Source organism: Odontesthes bonariensis, chromosome 3 (genome assembly GCF_027942865.1).
Source record: "Odontesthes bonariensis isolate fOdoBon6 chromosome 3, fOdoBon6.hap1, whole genome shotgun sequence".
NCBI lineage: Eukaryota > Metazoa > Chordata > Actinopteri > Atheriniformes > Atherinopsidae > Odontesthes > Odontesthes bonariensis.
In genome coordinates this window covers 20,092,028-20,112,352 of record NC_134508.1, presented here as the reverse complement: position 1 = coordinate 20,112,352, position 20,325 = coordinate 20,092,028, and the positions used below count along the sequence as shown (strand labels likewise).

Sequence of the window (20,325 nt, the reverse complement as noted above, 5' to 3'; positions counted from 1 at the left end):
GACCCGTGGCATTACTTTATAAGTGAAGATTGGAAGCAAAACACAACACACCGGCTTGTTTTTCTGTACAATTTTTTAGATTTTATTTATAACAATATCTGTTATTTAGTATGTAAAGTACTCCAGCAAAAAAATTAAACGTAATTCTCTTTCCAGAAGAAAGTCTGAGCCTCCATGCATCATGTACTATAAAAAGCTATGTGTCATTTTTCATTAAAAAAAAAGAAACAAAGATGAATTAAGCAAAAGAAACAAAAGGAAATCTGAAAAAGCGCGGATGATTCTGCAAAAACAATCCTTAGGTAAAATGATTGTACTTCTCTCTCAAAGACGAAACGTATACAACAGCATAAAAAATAAACCACTTGATGGGTAAGTAAAGTAAAAACATGTTATTGTCGTTACGTAGACTCGTGTTACTTTTCACATGCATTAAGATATGGCTGACACATTTCTGACAGAAGCAGCATTTTGGGACAGAGGCTGAGCGTAAAGACGTGTCAGAGCAACCCGGAATGGTAGCATTAGCAGCAGCAGGGCACAGAGGAAAAAAATAAGAGATCAAAAAAGGGCCCGAGAAGAAACCGAGAACTGCCGAGTACAGAATGAACATAATGCACTTCAGACTGAGTCATTACAAAACTGTGAACGTACAGACTTTGATTTTTCTAAAGGCAGAAAGAAATTTATTCACAAGGCCAGGTGGACATAAATGGATCCTTACAAAAAGCTAAACTGAAGAAGTAAGAGACGAACTGCAGGCCCGGCAAAATCTTCTCCTTCCTCGTGTTTTACCAGAAGCATAGCCTGCCTTCCCCTCTGGAGGAAGACACTGGCAACCAATAGCTAAATTGTGCAGAAATGACACTATCATCAAAGTCTTGTATCTGCTATGGCTGTTCCGCTTATCTGCCAGCCGTGGCCACCCGACCTCTACATTTCTAATGTCCACCCATGGAATGTTCAACCCATAAACCAACTTTGTCATTTTCCAACCGCACAAGCACAGGCCGGTTCGCTCTCTGCCCTCTCACATCAGCAACAACACCCCGACTGATTAAAACAGACTTACCCTCTTTACATCTTACGATAAAACGCCTACAGTACACACTTAGCCATAAAATGTGATATCCTGTGCAAGGAAGACAACACAATCATTTCATGAACATTGTTCTCTGAGAAAAAGGAAAAAAAATGTGGAAAATACTGTGGTTGCCATCTGGCGCTGACATTTTACATGTGCTATACACAAACGGTGCTATCACACAATCGTGCTGAGAAACCCAGCGGGACGACACATGTACCGATTTAGAAGACTTTGAGTTTTTGCCTTTTCCCGCTCAAAGTCCAACACAAACAACAAACAGTTGGCACTGATGAAATGGAACATTGTTTTTTTTTTCTTTTTCGTTTTTTGTTTTTTCCCCCCCAGTCTATACAATTCATACAAAAATAAAAAATTAAAATCGCTCCAATGATAGCATCTTTTTCCATCTGATTCTCTTGTTTCCATTTCATTTTGTACAGAGGTAGTGGCTATTTAGGTAAAGGGTAAGGGACAAAGGCTAAATTAAAAATCTGTCATAGAAAATGTTATTCGTTTTTGACCCGAGGAATCTCTAAAGAACAAAATATAATACTGCAATCACATACAAAAGTAGTCCTTCATTTTTGTACATTTTATACAGTGTTCACACTTTTTAGCAATTCTCTCTCACACTTTTTATTGATTTTTGTACTTTACTTTTTCTTTAAAAGGCAAGAGGAGGGGTGTGTTTGGAATAGTATGATCCAGGCTGATGGACAGTCTATGCCAGCGGGTCCACAAGGGGCTCCTCATCTCCGCGTGACAACAGCTCCTTCTTCTCGTCCGTGCTGGCCAGAGAGTTGCGACTGTTGTGAGCTCCCATGTACAGAGTGGCATACACTGGGTTTGTGAAGTTGGTGGGCTGAAGAGAGTCAAGTCATCAGTTAGATAATGTGTTGGGAGGCTGCTTCAAAGTAAGCGAATACGTGGCTGGAATTTTTCTTTACCTTGTCCGGGTCCATCGTGAAGTCTGCGTCCAGCAGCTCCCCGGCGTCGTCGTCAGGCTCGCCCTCGTAGATCTTGTAGGCGGGGTTTCCAATCTCAACATTCATGGCCCCGTTGGTCATCCTTTGGTGCTGGAAGCCCTTGGCCCTACACACAAAAACATTTAATGGCACAGTCATGCCTTTGTTTCGAATTCGATAACACAGGTGCCGGAACAGTGCAAGCAGGGACGCAGCCACATTACGAGACGAGGGAAGAGGCTTTGCATGACTCTCGTCACCATCCAGGCGAAGCCACAACACAGGCAAAAACACAATCCCAGCATTCATGTAGCCCAGGTCCAGACCCAGTGAGTCTGGACACAGGATTGTAAGAGTATGGACTTTAGATAAATCCATAACAGGTCCTCTAAAATTTAGTGGAAATGCAGAAACCACAGTATTTAAGTAAATGCTGGATTTTTCAAGTTGCATTTCCCAATCTGAGCTTTGGAAGAATGCTAAAGGACTCTCCGTCCCTCACTATGAGAGAGACGTTATCACAGTACGGATCAAAGCACAGTACAATATGGCACAGTATGATGGAAAACAATATGAGAGATCTAGAGAACTGCCTAAAACAGACAGATCTATTCAAAGTTTACTTTGAATAGATCTGCCCTGGATCTGCTCTGAAGAGGGCAACTGATACTGTAGGGGTGGGACGCCTAAATGAAACCACACAGACCACAGGACCAAACACTGCACAGCAACCAAGACTTATGGTTCAGGGAAAGAGAGAGCACCAAAGAGCAGAACTGAAAGAAGGTATGAAGGAAAAATGAGTAACCCTGGTAACCATTACCGCAAGCGTCTGGAGCCGGTTTTTCCGGGCCGGCTAGACCTGAGGAGCACAAGAGATGCCATTACAGAGAGGAGAGTACAAGTGAAGATCGAAGGAAGGAAAAGAAAGGAAAAGAAAAGAAAAGAAAAGAATAGAAAGAGGGATGAAAAACAGGCCTCCACTGTCTTGTGTTTTCAGTTCTTCGGTGTAAGATTGTGACTCACCCTCTCATTCTTCTCCTGTACCACAGCAAAGCTCCTGCAGCCAGGAGAACCAGCAGCAGCAGGATCAAAACAGTGACCACGATGGAGGCTGTGCCTGCACACAGACAGAAAAGCATACGGTTTCTCTCAGTCAACCACATCAAATGAAATTTAGTTAATGAATGTCACTGAGGAAACAACTTACGTCCGCCTGAACCTGAGGCATCACTACTGCTGGCCACAGACTCACAGCGATGCCCTGCCCAGCCCGGCGTACATCTACAGACACACACAGGAGGAGAGAACAGTGAGATATTCATGTACACAATGCAATGTCACAGCGGAGATAATAAGACCTCCTTCCTCCCTCACCTGCACTCCGGGAGGCGAGTGATGGGATTTATAGAGCACTGGCCATTTGCACAGTACTCGTTTGTATCGCACGTGTAACAGCTGGGCTGGATTCTGCCATTTGTGCATCTGGGAAACAGAAGAAAATGGGAGTAGCGATGAGAATCAAAAACCTGGCATATGTAAGCTTGTTTGTTCATGATGTGAGGTACATTCTGCGTCCATAAGCGCTCTTACCGACACATGAATTCCCCTGTGGACGAGAAACCATTGCTGGGGATACATTCGCCGTCACGGCAGTAGTGACACCTGTCGATCTCACACGTGGTGCCGATGTACTGGGGCAGACAGCGGCAAAACTTGGAGCCATTTTCTCTCTGCAGACATGCACCTTTGTTCAGGCAGTGGCCCTCACAGCTTCCTGCTCACACACAGACACGCACAACATGTAAGTGTACTTCACCAGTCACAGAACGTCTGGGTGAAATTTAAACTTCAGAGTCAGAGAGACAGTAGGGACACTCACGGTACTGGCACTGGTCGCCAAGGAAGTCTGAGGGGCAGCGGCAGGTTGGCTGATTCCCGGGACTGACGCTACAATTTCCTCCATTCTTGCAGTAATCCTTGCAAGTGTGCAGGTTGCAATTCGGCCCTGTAAAGCCTGTGAGGCATCGACACGTTGGAGAGCCTGTGGGTGGACAGATAGAAGAAGGCATATGGAAGGAGAGAAGAGTGAATGGAAGGGATGATGAGGGAGACCGTGTGTGACATACTAACAGGCCAACAGAAACTTGCAAGTGGCCAATAAGTCCACATCTTAACCCAAACGTTCAACTTTTCCACATGCTTACCTGTAGGGGAAGGCGTGCACGTGCCTCCATTCTTGCAATAGTCCCTGCACTGATCAATCTCACATCGATCCCCTGCATAATTAGGCTGGCAGCGACATTTGGGTTGCTTGTGGGCATTCAGGAAACAGCTGCCACCGTTCAAACACTGGACGGAGCAGGGACCACTGGGAGGGGCTGCAGGTAACAAAGCGTCTCGGTTCAAAGAACGATTTAAATGGCTGTTTGTGCATGTTCTGGATGAGGGATTGTGCACCCCTGTGTCTGTGTTGCCACTCACAGATAGGAGACAGCGTGGGAGTAGGCAGCTCCACACATGTGCCGTTGTCCAGGGTGCGTCCATTGGGACAGGTGCAGACCGGTCCGCTGGGGCTTAGCAGACATAACCATTCGCATTTCTTCCTGTCACAGGGATTAGTGACTGACAGAAAGACAGAAAGACAACCAGTGCTGAAAATGAGGAAACACGACTCTCTCATTTAGCTTGTGATCCTGGGATGTTTTTTCTCTTTACGAACCTTCAGGTTGTTTGTTACGGTGGTACAAAACTATATCTGTGGCATGGTTCATTCCGGTTGTCAAATTCTCGATGGGGCCTTTGCCGAACTTATTCACTCGGAAGACGTAGTTGTTGATGTAGGTGACGCCATAAATGTAATCCTCAAAGATATCAATGCTGAATGGGTGATGGAGATCTGCGTAGAAACAAAGACTCGTAAAATGGCAGCTGAGTCCTGACTTATAAAACCTGATCAACCTGATCATTGTGTGGACCACAACATTGCTGCAAAAATGGGCGACTCAACTGTTTTTAATGCCGTGTACAGCCACGGCTGAATCACTGCCATTCAGCCTCACGCTGCAAATCAAGGAGAGTTTTGCGTCGGCCCAGTACAGACGCTCGTTGAAGTAGTCCACTGCCAGACCTACACAAACAGAGCACTATTAGGAAATGTTTAAAAGGGTGAATAGTCACACTCTTTGCTCGCAGATAAATTAAGGGAAGTGTATGTGGTTGTTTTACCAGTCGGCCACTGGATGTTTTCTTCAACCAGGGTCTCTCGCATGGTTCCGTCCATAGCAGCAGTTTCAATCTTGGGGTGGTTGCCCCAGTCCGCCCAGTACATTTTCCTAAAGGATGAGAAGAAGTGGAAGCTTCATTTATCACTGTTGTTGGCTCTGTTACATCTCAGTTTGCATTCTTGTAGCCCACCCCATTTCACAGACCCCCTCTGGTCTCCCACTCACCCTCTCTGGGGGTCGACTACAATGGCGTGTGGCTCATCAATCATGCCGGAAATCAGGGTTTTGCGGTGGTGTGCGCCACTTATCTGGGCCACTTCGATGACATCTCTACCAGAGTCAGTCCAGTACAAGTTCCCTGCCACCCAGTCCACAGCGATGCCCCGGGGCATCTTCAGATCTGGAATCTAAACCGATAAAACGCAATCTTTACTTTTCTTGTTATATTCTACCACATGAATGCATACATGCAAAAACAAATATATGAAGCAAACACATACATACACTTACCTCAAGGTTGCTGACTCTGGATTCGCTTTGGCGTCTGTTACGGTTGCTGTTTTGGGAGGAAGAGGAGGAGGAAGGCAAATCGTAGGCAGAGATGCGCCCTGTGTGCCAGTTTGTCCAGTAGATACGATTGGTCTTTACGTGTAGGTCCATGGCATCAATGCGCACGTTGGCATCGCCATGGAACATCTGCTCATAGCGCCAGTTTGGCATTGAAGGGTCCAAGCTACGGATTTCATTGTCATCAGCGATGTACAACACTTGTCCCTGAGCTAGAGAAGCACAGGAAATAATGTCAGAGACGAAGAAGAGTGAAAGGACAGCGTTAGCGTTGAAGTGAAGGGCACACGGTGTACGAATATAGGGCTGCATTTACATGCACACAGTCCTGAGGTCTGTTCTATGAAGCAGGTTCTGCATATCCGGGGTGTGTTGTGATTATCTGGCTTAACTAATCCTAACAGTAGAAATCTCACTAAGAGGTACAGTGACACTGGTTATCAACTCAGTAAGATAACACGGATTTCCTTGCTCTGGATATGTAAAATAGGTGGAACCGGAAGCAAATAAACAATCCCAGCTGCATATTTCAGCAGTCACACACCTCCTGCAGTATAGCTGACCTAAAAAGAAAAAGAATACAGGCCACATAAATCTGAAATTCAATAAGTTTAGAAAGGTCACTGCCACCTCATACACTCATACAGTAGTTTATCAAATGAATGTGCTGCAGTTGTATTCTTAAGGCATGTTTTATTCTGTCAGATGCAACACTGGCAATGTTCTCAGCAATGAAAAAAAACATTCAAACAACTCAGAACTTATTGTAAACATCTAGGTTCATTTTATGTCAATCGGTCTCTTAAATGCAGGGATTTAAATTAGTCTTTTAAACATTTTATACGATGGATGTGAATATGAATGTGTAGACATCATATGATTGTGTTTAGAAGCACTAAGTGGTCAAGTGCTATATAAAATGCAGTATTTTTGCATTCGGTCTAATTTGGTGAGTTTGATACGCTGAACACTTAAACGCAGCATGAGAAACGGCGCATCTTTTATAGTTCGATGATCATTTTAATAAGTAAAAGGATTTAACATTAGTTTAAAATCCTAAAAGTCAGCAGGAACAAGCTTTAGAGTAATTATCCAGTTTTTGTCTGCTGACATATCTCTCATAAGGATGCATCTCAGTGAAAATCAAATTACTCACTCACTGTCCATGCGCCGATCATTTATCATTTTTACATTTTAAAAAGAGAGCGCATTTCTCTGGAGGTTTTTTTTTTTTTTGGTTGATTTATCACATCAACCGAACCTACTCCAGAACCTGTTTCCAGCATAGGTTGCCTTGGTGATAACAAACCAGCTTTGTGGCGCTGAAAATAAAAAAAGTTAAGCCTGAATTAACCTCACCGAGCCACTAGTTTTGTGGTTACGTGCTGCTGTGTGGCTGCTCAGTGTTGCACATCTAAAGTTTGCATTCTGCTTTAACGAACCTGGATCATTAAATCTTGTATACAGAGCAATAAATATTGAGCTTTCATGATGAAAGCTGGGATAAAACTCAAAACATCGACACTATTGTGAATGTAGACACAGCCACTGCTAAATGTAAGCTTGACAAGTTAATAAATACTCACCATCAGCCTTGCAGGTGTTATTTATTCTGCTGAAATACTTGTGGCAACTGCACTTGTAGGAACCTTTAGTGTTGTTGCAGATGTGGGAACACACTCCAAACTGCTTACACTCGTTCTTATCTGCGAAACACCCCAAGGCCACACCGTCCGTGTTACACACAGTTTCACATCTCGAAGCGACTTGTAGCCACAACATAAAGGGGCCAAGAGGAAAACTAAGCCATTTTGAGGAGGACCGCACCTTCGCATCTGTTTTTTCCATTGGACTGGAAGCCTGGTTTGCAGGAGCAGAAGGAGTCGGTGCCATTCACCACACAGTGAGCTTCATCTCCATCCCCACACACCGTCCTGTTGCTGTGGCAGTCGTTCAGCACTGTGTCTGAAAGTAATGACACAGGGCGCTTGCAGTCACACTGATGACAATGCATGACGAACTTCGACATTTTGATAAATATAGTAGCGTGGCGCCACAGACCTTTCTTATTGCAGTTGATTTCATCAGAGCCGTAGTCTTCACAGTCGTTGAAGTAGTTGCAGCGCAGAATAGAGCTGATGCAACGGCCACTGGAGCACTGGAACTCGTCCTTTTGACATACTGGTGTGGAAGGAGTGGCTGCTGGAAAAGATCCAAGGGTCACGGAGTGGTTATTATGCTGCTTATAATGTAGACAAGTGCTTCTAAACACTAATGAATATGATTTACATACAAGTGCAATTAAAGCAAAATATGTGCTTGTGTTGTTGGTGCAACTTCCTGTCGCTCTCTGTCAGTTCTTTTAAAAATGTCACTAATTAAACAAGAGTAACCAAACTCACGGCAGTCGAGCTCATCGCTGTTGTCCCCGCAGTTGTTTATACCATCACAGCGTTTTAATATCGGCAGACACACCCGGTCGTTATGACAGCGGAACTGCCTTGTGGGTGGACACTGGAATTTAACTAAAAGACCAGAAGAGAGGAGGATTAAGGAAGGAGAAGAATTCTGTGCGAGCAGGATGTTTATTGAACATGTGAAACACAGGGATTTCTCACCACATTCCTCTGGGTTCTCATCAGAGTTGTCTCCACAGTCGTCCTCACCGTCACACTTCCAGCCGAGGGGTTTACAAAGAGTGTTGTTACACTGGAATTCGTCTAGGGGGCAGTGTCTACCCACTGAAACATCACAACGTATACAGATGCAGTACATTAACAGTTGTAAGTGATGGTACTTCAAGCATTATAGTTAAAAAATTAAACATATATTACTATACTCACCACCACTGTCACATTTCTCCTCGTCGCTGCCGTCCATGCAGTCTGGATCTGCATCACAGCGCCAGCGGATGGGAATGCAATGGCCATTTTTGCACTGGAACTGATCACTGTCACACTTCACATCACAGCCATTCTGTAACCAAAACACAGCATTCCTTTCATTAGCACCCGAGGTATGTCAGATTTCGAAGGCGAAAGCTGATCGGGAGGGAAACGGTTGAGTGATACCTCATCTGAGCCATCAGCACAGTCGTGGTCCCCGTCACACTTCCAACGCCCGGCAATGCAACGGCCGTTTGAGCAAGAAAACTCGCTCTCCGAACACTTTCGAGGCACTGAGAACAGAAAGAAGACGGCTTAGAAGGGTGGGAGAAGAGTTAAAAAAAAATAACAAAGTTGAGGGAAGGAGCGAGGAGAGGCATAAAGAAAGGAAAATAGAGTAGAAAAGGAGGGAATAGAGCAGACTGAAAAAAAGAACTCAAGGTGCTCTGTTGAGAGCCAGGCGCACACGAATAAAAGAAAGCTGACAATTCATATCACAGGGATGTTCTGGATGGGCACAGAGGTGGGGATGGTACATTGTGTGTAGTAGAGGAGCTACAAGAGCTGGCAGGATTAAAAAAGGACAAGGCTTGCAGAACAAATAACAAGCTGGGGGAACAACAAGACTGGGTAGTTGGGTTTGTAGTTGATCTGAAATTGTGACAACACCTACCTCTGGCTCACAGCAACTGGTCAGTGTGAATGCAAAACAGACATGAGATGATGTGAGATGTGCAAATGGCCACAGAACTAAATAACTAAAAAGAAATCAAATTTCAACCACGTGAGTAGTTGAGTAAGTATAACAGACACACAGTGAGAGGTGATACATTGCTTACCACTAACACCTGCGGCTTTTGAACTCTCTGCTAACAGTAGAGCTCACGCAAGATCAGAAATTACTGGTTTTCATACCAACATGAGCTGCGCTTGTATGATCAGGCAGGTGGAAAAAAAAAAAAGAAAAGAAGAGAAACCGAGGGAACCTACCGCACTTGTCCTCGTCAGAGTTGTCCCCACAGTCATTGTCGTAGTCACACTGCCAGCGGCCAGGCACGCAGCGGTTGTTTTTACAGCGGAACTGGTAAGGCTCACATGTCCGCTCATCTGTGCATAAACAGATAAGTTCAGGCACTGCCCTGTTACCCGAGTCCTCTCCTTCAATCTCACTCTCCCAAATCTATGCCTACCACACTCCTCCTTGGGCTCGTCTGAAGCGTCGCCGCAGTCCGCCTCACCGTCACACTTCCAGAGTGCCGGGATGCAGCGGCCCGAGTCTTTACAGCGGAACTCATCTACACCACATGTCATTTGAGCTGCAAAAGGGACGGTTTGAACGGATCAGACATGAGAGCACAGGCTTATTGACATTCAAGGTTCATCTGCCAATATAGCTGATCAAATTCCCTGTAATTGGGTGTAGTATTAAAGAGCCTCGTCTTACTGCAGTTGGCTGGCTCATCGGATCCGTCCACACAGTCATTGTCCCTGTCGCACACCCACACCCGTGGGATACAGCGCTTACTAATGGCACACTGGAACTGGTTGGGGGCACATGTAACTTCAGCTGCAACAGAGACACACAGTTTAGACCATTTTTACTCCATACCAACAAATAAAGACAAACTGTTTTTGACACCTTGGAAAGAGTACAATGCTTTAGTTTTCCTGCTGGTTACGTGCAAAAAGTGTTGTGCTCGTAAAATAGGGTCATTGTGATTTTGCTATCCTGACAGCTTTTTAGTTGAATGTGTTAAAAGGTAATTTCTGACCTTGGGGCAAAACAATTAAGCCTTTAATGTAATCTTTCTCTGAGGAGAGTGAATGTGCTCGGGAAATGTCATGGTAATTACATTATGCAACATGATCTGGCTTACGGGCATTGCTACAGAAAAGGTCAAAATGGGCAGAGATGCTCTTGGGAGCATCAAAGTGTTCAGCAATTTTCTATGTGCTAATGAGATTTTGAGATGCAGTATTTACAAGTGGAGAGTGCTCTAAGTGAGGCAGCAAAAATAAAGGTCACGGCAATCAGCATGGCCTATCTTTGGGGAACAAATCTCAGGCTACAATGGTAGACCGATGGGGCTCTGAACCAAAGTGTTGCTCAGATAAACAGGTCAGACTGTAATACTAAAGATGACCATCATTAGGCACTTCCACTAGCACGGACAGAGAAGAGAAACATCAGGGAACTAGGTGACTTACGGCAGTCTTTCTCATCCTCTCCATCTCCACAGTTGTCCTGCCCATTGCACCGGAAGATGCCAGGGATGCAGCGACTTGGGTGGTTGCATTTAAACTGACTTGGCAGGCAAACATGGATGTCTAAAAAAAAGAAAAAATGAAGTCAATTAAAAGTGAGTAACAAAAGGTAACTTAAAAAAAAATTTGATTAAGTATTAGGTATTCGAAAGTGTATGTACCACAGTTGGCCTCATCAGAGTTGTCCTGGCAGTCGTTGTCTCCATCACAGATGTAGGCTGGGTTGGTGCAGATGCCAGTGCCACACTGGAACTGGCCTGGTCTGCACTTAAACTCAGCTGCAGGGAGAACAGGTAAAAAAAAACACATCATTAGTTGTGAATAACAAACGTCAGAAGGAAACATTCCGGCTGCACTCATCACTCACGGCATTCTGCAGGTTCATCCGAGCGGTCCCCGCAGTCATCTTCCGTGTCGCACTTCCACCAAAATGGAATGCACTTGTCATTTTTGCAAACAAACTGAAAAAGCAGATGAGAGAATTTGTCCTTTTTTTGTATTCTTTTTTTAAACACGATAGCCAGCCAGATGTGTAAATCAGCAGTCTCAAGCTAGCCCACCTGACTCGCAGTGCAGTTGGACAAGCACTGCTTGCCGTCAGCAGCTAAGTAAAAGTTAGTGGGGCATGCGCATTTGTAGCCCCCACCAGGAGAGAGCAAACACAGGTTGCTGCAGCCTCCATTGTTGGTCTGGCACGGGTGGCCTGCCACTGAGAAGCAGAAACAAGAAAAAATGAAGTCAGGGGACAGGACAGAAAACGATTTACGTGCAGTTGTGTAAGTTAGTGAGTTGCTTGTACCTTCAGGTTGGCGGTATGGGTGGAAAATGTGGATGTCCATCGGCCTGTGTAGGGTGCTGATCAGCATTGTCTTGTTCGTCCCCAGCGTCTTATGAGCTCTGTTGATGGACTTTGTTTCCCAATCTGTCCAGTAGATGTACTCCTCGAACAAAGTCATGGCAAAGATGTGGGGGATGTCCTGAGTCAGAACTAAAAGGATATCGGCACTAAAATGAGCAAAAACAACAGAATACATGAGTGAAGTCATTCGTGTGTGTGTGTGTGTGTGTGTGTTACCTGTGTGTCTGTTGGTTCCATCTAGGCTGGCGAACGCAATGTAGTCCTCCCGGGCATCAGCCCAGTAGATGCGGTCATTAACAAAGTCCAGAGTGAGGCCATTGGGCCAGGTGATCTTATCCTGTATGATGATGCTCCTGTTGCTGCCGTCCATCCCGATCCTCCCAATGTGGGCGTTGTCGCCCCAGTCAGACCAGTACACGTACCTGTCAGGAATGTTTCGTATCAGTTTGGTTTACTGCTGATTTCAAATTAAAATTATAACTGTTTTATGGTTATTAACAGAGACAGTGTCGGTCAAACACAGTGAGACTTGCAGGAAAACACAGAATGATTCAGAATTATTAATAAACTAGCCTAATTGAGTTCACGTCACTGACGTGATCTAATAAGTAGGCAGTTTAGGTAAGGAAAGCCCGTCAGTGGTGCTATTTTTGTGTCACCCTTACCCGTAGCGTACATCCGCAGCCACCGCACGCGGCTCCCTCAGGCCGACGTTGACCAGAACTGTCCGGTACGCTCCGTTGAGCTTTGACACTTCAATAGTGTCCCGTCCCTTATCACACCAATACAGGTTTCCTCCCACCCAGTCCACTGCCAGACCGTCGGGGTTGCTGAGTAACGTGCGGTGAAGGACCTGACAAATGAATGAGCCGGATATATTTTCTGAATCTGTGTTACAGTGAAGGACTTAATTGTTTCTCCTGGGTTTTCACAACAAGCACATATGCCAACAAAGATGAGTAATCATTTTAAAAGTAGCTTTGATGTTAAAGGCGTTACCGGCACATTTTACAATCCCCTTATCTGCCTAGGGCAGGATGCAGCTTCACTGACCTGAACATCGCTGCCGTTGATGTGCATACGTCGGATCATGCTGCCCTGTGTGTTCACATCGGTCCAATAAATCATCTGCTGGCGATAGTCGAAGTCCAGAGCGACGGCATTGTTTAAGCCCTGTCAAAGCGCAGGAGCTGCGTTAGTCTGGGATTGAGATTAACTCCTGCAAGCGGACGCTTAAAAATGACAAACCTGTTTGAGCAGTGTGTAGTTAGAGCCATCCAAGTTGAGCTTCCTCAGGTAATAGCGGTTGGCAAAGATGAGGAAGGGCTCCTCATCTGTAGGGTGACATCGTATACAAGTGGATATAAATGATCATTTTCCTCAAAGAGTGGGACGAGCTGTAGGAATCTGTCATAATTCTTACCAGAGATGGATTTGCATATCGTTGGGTTCTCAGGACTGAGCTGGAAACCTTCCACACACAGGCAATGGAAGCTGCCGTGTGTGTTGATGCAGCGCTGCGTGCAGGGATAAGTGGTTGTGCATTCATCTATGTCCACGCACGTCTTCCCGTCATCTTTCAGACGGAAGCCGGTGTGGCACCTGCACTGTGAGGGAGCAAAACGTAGAACAGGTAAAGCAACAGACCACGCTGCTTATTTCAGACACCCATTCCAGTGCGTGCTCGTCACTTACCTTAAACCCTATTTTAAGGTCCTCACAGAGCTGGGAACAGCCACTCAGTTTGCTGTTCAAGCACTCATTAATAAAGCAATTCAGTTCGTCAGAGCCATCACCGCAGTCGTCTTTATGGTCGCAGAGCAATGTCTCGTTAATGCAGTTTCCATTATTGCAGGCATAGGCGGTGTCGTTGCATTTCATCTCTGTTCAATGAAACAATGAAATGAAATGAAAAACAAATGAAGGGATACTGTCCAACAGTGCATCTAATATAATTTCAAAGCCCCGGGACTTAATTTCAGTCTGTTGAGAGTGCTTTCCAGTTGTCAAAAAGATGGCGACAAGTGTAGAAGTCTTATGCACTTTACTGTACTTTGACATACTTACTTGTAACAACCTTGTTTTTAGAGGTAATGATGTTCTGCTGTAATATTTGTAATATTTTTTTTTTAAAGAATTTAAAGTTCTTTGAGTGTTCTGCTCAAAACAGGCAGCAGTTCAGTCAATGATTGTTAAACAATGTACATGAATTAAGTTTGTGTTGTAAAAGCTGACATTGCAAACATGAAACCATGTAAATGAGACCGCAGTAAACCAACACAGACATAAATGTGGCAGTTTCTTTTTGACCTCGTGATTCTAAAGAAACAAAAAGCCGGTTTAACTTGAGTTTTCCCACCGGTCTTTTAAAATTACAGAGTGTTTGTACTGAGGTGTCGACTCAGTCTCAAAACCTTGATAAGAGGTGATAGAAGGCTCAGTGGCTTGAATTTTGTCTGTATTTCGTGAGTTTATTTTTGTTGGCATGAAGCTGGAATCTTTATTTTTCTTTTTTTTTTAATATACAAAAGGCACATAAGGCAGCGTTAAAAGATAGTTGCAGCTTTTAATGCTCAAAGGCCTTAAATGAAAGACTGATGTGGCTCGATTTCACGTATGTGCAGGTTGAATATGTTAAAGATTTACATAGAAATAAAAAGGTTCCAGGTGTGCCTAACCTGTGCCAGTGCAGTGTGGGTTTTTTGGTGCTTCATCCGAGTGGTCGTGGCAGTCAAAGTCTCCATCACATTCCCATGAACTCTGAATGAGGCAGCGTCCGTTGGCGCAGCGAAACTCGTTGGGTCCGCATGTTGGATACTCTGCAGAGACAAACGGCCCGTGCTGTCAAATGAAGCGGAAGGTGGGGAAAGAGAGCCGTTTAAAATTGCCCCATCGGGGGGGATGAGAGGACATGGACTAACCACACTCCTGGGACTCATCTGAGCCGTCACTGCAGTCGTTGTCATGGTCACACACAAAGTGCTTGGGAATACACTGTCGGTTCTGACACATGAACTCCTTGCTGCCGCATGTGTTGTTGAAGACTGAGACAGAGAAATATTTAGTGAATGAGATAAAAGTGTTTTCTCCACCTACAGTGACTCTTAAACAAATTTTGAACGTGTTCGTGCCTTGCTTGTACTCACCGCAGCCAGCTTTGACACTCTCGTCGGCTCCATCGGGACAGTCGTTGTCGCCGTCGCACTTCCAACGCTGAGGAATACACATGTGTGCTCCAGGGCACTGGAATGCATCTGGACTGCAGGTCTTAGTCTCTGGGATGGGAAAAGGTTAGTCAGTGTTCAGTTGTTTTGCGACATAAAACATCGTGAAAAAAAAATCCTTAATCTGAATCCATGGGTGTGAGTGAGCTGTTCTTTCTATCGCTTTCAGAAAGATTCGTCACACTCACTGCACTTGCTGTCTTCATCCGAGCTGTCGCCACAGTCGTCGGCCCCGTCACACACCCAGCGGTTGGGAATGCAGCGGTGGTTGCCACACTCAAATTGGGTGGCCGAGCAGAACTTATCTATAGGTCCATAGAGAGTGTATGAAAGGAACAAATTCCAGCAGCAAACAAAATAATGATCTGTTGCACTCCTGATCTTGTTTGACTCCTTACCGCAGTGAGCTTCGTCTGCGCCGTTCTCACAGTCGTTCTCCTTGTCACATGTCCAGCTCATGGGGATGCAACGTCCGCTGGGACAGGCAAAGAAAGGCGCGGGACACTTTGTTTTTCCGCTCCCTGGCAGAGTGACAGAAGAGGGGCAAGTTTAACGGGAGAACTTCAAAAGTTAAACCAGCAGGAGGGCAAAAAAACTCCCCCAAAGTTTTATTTACGTTGTCGTGTTTTTTCATACTGGTTTTGTTCTTAGACATTATGAATGAAATAGTCTCTGTTCTTTTCCACGATGACCTTAAATGATCCAGGCATAGTGAGACAAAACAATTAGCCTGGGAAAGCAGGTGCAAGATTCACACACACACACACACACACACACACACACACACACACACACACATTGTTTGGCTGATCCAGAGAATATGACGAAGCATGTTGAACCTATTCATGTCCAATCATACTCGATCGAGTGTGAGTTCAACCTATGAGGCTATAAATACAAAAGATACCCGGAAATCGAGGCTCAGTCTGACGGATTTCCTGCGGGAGCTCTGTTCCACTGAGCCCAGCGCTGATATGCTTGATGTGTGACTACCAATAAACACTTTAACTTGAGATTCCTCCGGCTTGTTCTTGAGCTTCCAATGAAAGAATCAAGCTAACATACGCACTGGGTAGAAATGCTATTAAACATACCTGGGCAATTTCTTTCATCTGAGAAGTCTCCGCAGTCGTTGGCTCCATCGCACTGCCACGCGGGTGCGTAGCAGAGCGTGGTGAACTCACACTTCTGGAACATCACTCCCTTCACTCCCAGATGGAAGTAACTGGAACAGTCCGTGGCAGCTTAATAAAGAAGACGGCACAACATCTTCAGAGCAAAGTGTCGACTTTCAACATCGCACTGAATTGTTCTGACTGATCTGATCGTTCTAACTTACAGCAGTTCATCTCATCACTAGCATCCTGACAGTCCACCTTCTGGTTGCACTTGCTAGAGTTGGTGATGCAGCTTCCGTCTCTGCACTGGAACTGATCGGCTGTGCACAGAGTGGCTGACGCACATGAGAGAATGACAGTGTTTGGATTAGGTTTCATTTCCATTATTAAATGTCTGTTAGCGGCAGAAATGTGGTTAGAGAAGGACATGTATATAGCTTTTTGTGCGTGTAGAAGTTCTGCAGTTACAAAGCCAAAAGACTTGATTTAAATGAGGTGATCACTTTTCCAGCAGACACTGCTGCTGAACTGACTAAAGTGATTTGTTTTTTCGTCCAAACTTTTCTCCCTTTACTAGATGACATCAACATGGAACACTCTTGAAAAGCGCCATCACAGAGCTCGGCAACAGACGTCCCAGCGCAGTGCTTTATGGGGCAGTGTTGCTGGAGTATGGAGCCACAAACCAAAACAAAGAAACCGAAGGCTGCAGATTGGTGGCGTTTACTGTGCTCACGCCGTCTAACTGGGCTCGAAATCAGTTTGACAGCAAAGAGGTTATACAAAGACAGGCTTCAACAGCCAGACAAGCAGATGCTTAAGAAATTCTATAAAGTCTAAAGATTTTTTTTGTTTGTTGGTCTTTTTAACCTTGATGGTTGTATGAACAGTTTTATAACTAATGACAAGCCTTTCCTCCAGTGACTTAACACATTGGGATCCGACAGATGTGTGATGTCTTGCACATATCATTCATATTTTTGAGAGACAGGAACTATCATAATTAAAAAGAATAATATAAATATATATATATATGCATGTATACTGATGAATATGAGGGTAGAGTCAGTAATTTACAATAAAAGCAGAAGGTTTAACCTCTCAAACAGTTTTTTAATTTCATATCCTTAGTTTCTTCAGAATCTTAGAAATAAAAGGTTTTATAGTGAAGTTTTAAAGTCTCTTGGTCAACTGCAGCGTATTGTCACATTGCCTCATCCTGTTGTATTGTAAGCGTTTGTAGCACTTCTGCAGCTTTTCTCGGCTTTTCTCTCAGTGTGACAACATCAATGTGTTTCTGTCACATCAAAATATGCAAACCTCCTCTAGTGGAACAACACAATACAAACACCAACCTAAATAAGCACAATATGAGCTTTTTAATTGTTAAAGAGTTGACTCACTGTTACAGAAGAGTTCATCAGAATTGTCTCCACAGTCATCCTGTCCGTTGCACCAGGAGCTGTGCTCCACACAGCGCCCATTTACACATCGTCTGTAGCCCCTCTTGCACACACGATTGGCTGAGGACCAGACCGGAGAGACTCTTATTACAGAAACGAACAAGAAAATTAAGGCCAGAATTATTTTGACGGGCACAGAGGTTCCACTCACCGCAGTAGGACTGTTTCTCGTCAGACTTGTCCTTGCAGTGCGCCTTGCCATCACATGTCAGTGTGTAGTTGATGCAGTGTCCATTCCCACACTCAAACTCATCAATGTTGTTACATGTAGTGTTGAGGGCTGCGACACAAAGACAGAAACAGGTGTTTACTGTATGGAAGTAAGGGCATGCTGTGTGAAGGCATGGAGCTGGCTTTGTCTATGCTGGATGCTTTATGGCATTATGTTCTGTATGCAGACGTAATTCATGAAATATATTCAAATGCTGTACAGTGCCAAAGTTTTAGGCATACTTTATGGTTCAATTGTTATCCATTAGTCACTGTCACGCAGTCATCTGATACCATAGTATGACAATGGCCCCAAACGCACAGACTTTAAGCTTCTAAATCCGGCTCTGGCATTACCAGTGCAGGTGTTGTCTTCCAAAAGCTTCCGGTCACCACGACAACTGCAGTTGACCCTTCCCTCAGAGTTCAGCAGACACAGGTCCTGACATCCTCCATTGTTGACACGACAGAGAGAGAACTCACCTGTGCAAACGTGAGTGAGCGTTAGCCACACAAACCTGCATATATGATTGAGTTTCTGACCTCACGTCCTCATTCCGACACACAGACCAACACATTCGCCTTTACTGGGGCTGGTACTCATCTCTTTAGCTTCATCTCTTTTTGGTCTGCTCTACTTTGCTAAATCCCCCTTGCTTTTATCCATTTATCAATTCATATTGCATTTCAGTTTTCTTTTGTATTTTCCTCTTTTTGAACATCTTGCCTGCAGTTAAATGTTTTTCCTGCATTTCATCGCAAACTATTTTGACTGCAGCTCACTTTGTACCTCAACTGCCATCTTCAAATGTTCTCTACCGTATAAATGAATTTGACATTGACCCGTATCCATCCGCATCTGCAGACATAGTTGCATAAACGCGGCGATGGCTCTGCTTCAGCTGAATGCATAATTCAATGTGACTCCATCTAAATAGGATTTGCAGCTGTCACGACAGGATTTCGGCTCGCTTGGCCTCTGTGGGTATTGGAGTGTGAGATAATTAAGAGAGGGAAGAGAGGGAAGATACGGCGAAGAAAAAAAAGAAATGCACGCCTGCACTGATTTAAGGGGATACAGACAATAGCGCACAAAACAAAATGGAAGAAAAGGAAAAAAAAAGAAAAAAGGTTCAATTTCAAGATTTTACTGAAGATTCTGCCTTGCAAAAGATTCTTTGAACCATCAAATTAAAAAGTGGTGTGGATGTGGTATTTTACTGGTCAAAGTGATGTTTGTATGAATGGTTTATGTGGATCAATGCAATATTGGCAGATCTGTACAGAAAATGAGCAAAACCACAGTTCAGATCCTAAAAAAAAGGGTTCGGGTTATCATGCCATTATTCCTGTCATCGCATCAATGCAGACGCTCTGATGACAAGACGCACGCCCTCCGCACAACTACTTAGATCCTCCTTTTTGTTAGAAAACTTACAGCTATTAGTGTCGTTGGCCACGGCGACAATACCCATTGGCTGCTGGGGGATATCAGCGCGCAGCACCTTCATATCTCCTCCTGTGTATTTGTCAGCCCGAAGCACAGCCCTCCTCACCCAGTCGGTCCAAAAGATGTAGTCTCCATACACAGCCAGACCAAACGGATGGACCGGCTCATTCTTCAGCACCACCTGCAGGTGGAAGCAAAACCACAATCACAACACCGGTCTGGCTAGTAATCAAAGCCTTACAAATAACTCAATAGAGCAAGCAAATGGATGGTTATTACAGGGTGTTTCCATCACAAAGTGACACGCAGGGGTGCGTTGTCATTGAGCAATTTTGTCACTCACATAGCGCCGGGTGCCGTCATACTCGCAGCGCTCAATCTTGTCCAGTGTGGCGTCGGAGAAATAAAGTTTTTCAGCACGGTGGTCTATGGCCAAGCCGTTAGGAGTTCTGATGTCAGTGCCGATGATCACGAGGACATTGGCACCATTAAGCGTGGCACGCATGATGCTGGGAGACTGCTCATTCCAGTTGGTCCAAAACATCAGGCTGGAGGGTGAGTAACAATCAACATTGTGAGAACAAGTAAAAAGCTTTGGCATAATTCAGAAGCGGTGTCATGTGAAAGTAAAGGAAAAGAACAACTGAATTGGCTCTAACCCCTGACACTCGTCAAGAACGAAGGCCCTCGGGTGGTCGTCTCCAGACATGCTGACCACAGTGTGGCGGTCGACAGCACCCCAGCTGTTCTGATCCACAGTGTGGCGGGTGATGGTTGAGGTGGTGTAGCTGGTCCAATACAACATATCCCAGCCCCTGTGGTACGACAAACCCTCCACAGAGCCCACATCTACACAAGAAAAAAAACAAAGAAAAAAAAAATGAGGATGGGGAACAGATAGAGAAAGAGGGAAAGAGCGGAGGAATCAGAAGAGAGAGAAGACAGGAGAGGAACGGAGGGGAAGGAAAGGAAGCGCGTCCACCCTGGTGTTATGTTAAAAGGTCA

At 44.8% G+C, this 20,325-nt stretch overlaps 1 protein-coding gene across 4 annotated transcripts in view; it reads right to left on the bottom strand.

Annotated features, from left to right (window-relative positions):
• Positions 1 to 54: 54 nt before the first annotated feature.
• Positions 55 to 20,325, bottom strand: part of LOC142377085 (low-density lipoprotein receptor-related protein 1-like) — a 97,145-nt gene continuing 76,874 nt past the window's right edge. For 2 of the 4 annotated variants that reach the window (XM_075460847.1, XM_075460848.1), the window contains 49 exons: positions 19,980 to 20,169; positions 19,664 to 19,868; positions 19,309 to 19,501; positions 18,228 to 18,353; positions 17,812 to 17,940; positions 17,601 to 17,720; positions 16,419 to 16,532; positions 16,174 to 16,323; positions 15,478 to 15,600; positions 15,268 to 15,384; positions 15,002 to 15,130; positions 14,777 to 14,899; positions 14,534 to 14,674; positions 13,551 to 13,738; positions 13,279 to 13,462; positions 13,104 to 13,189; positions 12,909 to 13,028; positions 12,521 to 12,708; positions 12,072 to 12,277; positions 11,796 to 11,984; positions 11,557 to 11,705; positions 11,364 to 11,457; positions 11,158 to 11,274; positions 10,940 to 11,059; positions 10,176 to 10,298; positions 9,922 to 10,047; positions 9,722 to 9,838; positions 8,918 to 9,024; positions 8,690 to 8,822; positions 8,465 to 8,587; positions 8,249 to 8,371; positions 7,908 to 8,048; positions 7,674 to 7,811; positions 7,433 to 7,552; positions 5,790 to 6,058; positions 5,505 to 5,686; positions 5,281 to 5,387; positions 5,063 to 5,182; positions 4,775 to 4,951; positions 4,537 to 4,677; positions 4,260 to 4,433; positions 3,935 to 4,096; positions 3,646 to 3,829; positions 3,430 to 3,537; positions 3,263 to 3,336; positions 3,079 to 3,172; positions 2,876 to 2,914; positions 2,035 to 2,179; positions 55 to 1,949 (listed from right to left, as the gene is read on the bottom strand). In XM_075460847.1, the coding sequence (XP_075316962.1) occupies positions 1,809 to 1,949; positions 2,035 to 2,179; positions 2,876 to 2,914; positions 3,079 to 3,172; positions 3,263 to 3,336; positions 3,430 to 3,537; positions 3,646 to 3,829; positions 3,935 to 4,096; positions 4,260 to 4,433; positions 4,537 to 4,677; positions 4,775 to 4,951; positions 5,063 to 5,182; positions 5,281 to 5,387; positions 5,505 to 5,686; positions 5,790 to 6,058; positions 7,433 to 7,552; positions 7,674 to 7,811; positions 7,908 to 8,048; positions 8,249 to 8,371; positions 8,465 to 8,587; positions 8,690 to 8,822; positions 8,918 to 9,024; positions 9,722 to 9,838; positions 9,922 to 10,047; positions 10,176 to 10,298; positions 10,940 to 11,059; positions 11,158 to 11,274; positions 11,364 to 11,457; positions 11,557 to 11,705; positions 11,796 to 11,984; positions 12,072 to 12,277; positions 12,521 to 12,708; positions 12,909 to 13,028; positions 13,104 to 13,189; positions 13,279 to 13,462; positions 13,551 to 13,738; positions 14,534 to 14,674; positions 14,777 to 14,899; positions 15,002 to 15,130; positions 15,268 to 15,384; positions 15,478 to 15,600; positions 16,174 to 16,323; positions 16,419 to 16,532; positions 17,601 to 17,720; positions 17,812 to 17,940; positions 18,228 to 18,353; positions 19,309 to 19,501; positions 19,664 to 19,868; positions 19,980 to 20,169 (6,869 nt within the window). In that variant the 3' untranslated portion in view covers positions 55 to 1,808. The remainder of the gene's footprint in view (positions 1,950 to 2,034; positions 2,180 to 2,875; positions 2,915 to 3,078; positions 3,173 to 3,262; positions 3,337 to 3,429; positions 3,538 to 3,645; positions 3,830 to 3,934; positions 4,097 to 4,259; positions 4,434 to 4,536; positions 4,678 to 4,774; positions 4,952 to 5,062; positions 5,183 to 5,280; positions 5,388 to 5,504; positions 5,687 to 5,789; positions 6,059 to 7,432; positions 7,553 to 7,673; positions 7,812 to 7,907; positions 8,049 to 8,248; positions 8,372 to 8,464; positions 8,588 to 8,689; positions 8,823 to 8,917; positions 9,025 to 9,721; positions 9,839 to 9,921; positions 10,048 to 10,175; positions 10,299 to 10,939; positions 11,060 to 11,157; positions 11,275 to 11,363; positions 11,458 to 11,556; positions 11,706 to 11,795; positions 11,985 to 12,071; positions 12,278 to 12,520; positions 12,709 to 12,908; positions 13,029 to 13,103; positions 13,190 to 13,278; positions 13,463 to 13,550; positions 13,739 to 14,533; positions 14,675 to 14,776; positions 14,900 to 15,001; positions 15,131 to 15,267; positions 15,385 to 15,477; positions 15,601 to 16,173; positions 16,324 to 16,418; positions 16,533 to 17,600; positions 17,721 to 17,811; positions 17,941 to 18,227; positions 18,354 to 19,308; positions 19,502 to 19,663; positions 19,869 to 19,979; positions 20,170 to 20,325) is intronic. The other 2 variants (XM_075460849.1, XM_075460850.1) reach the window with 2 other exon arrangements.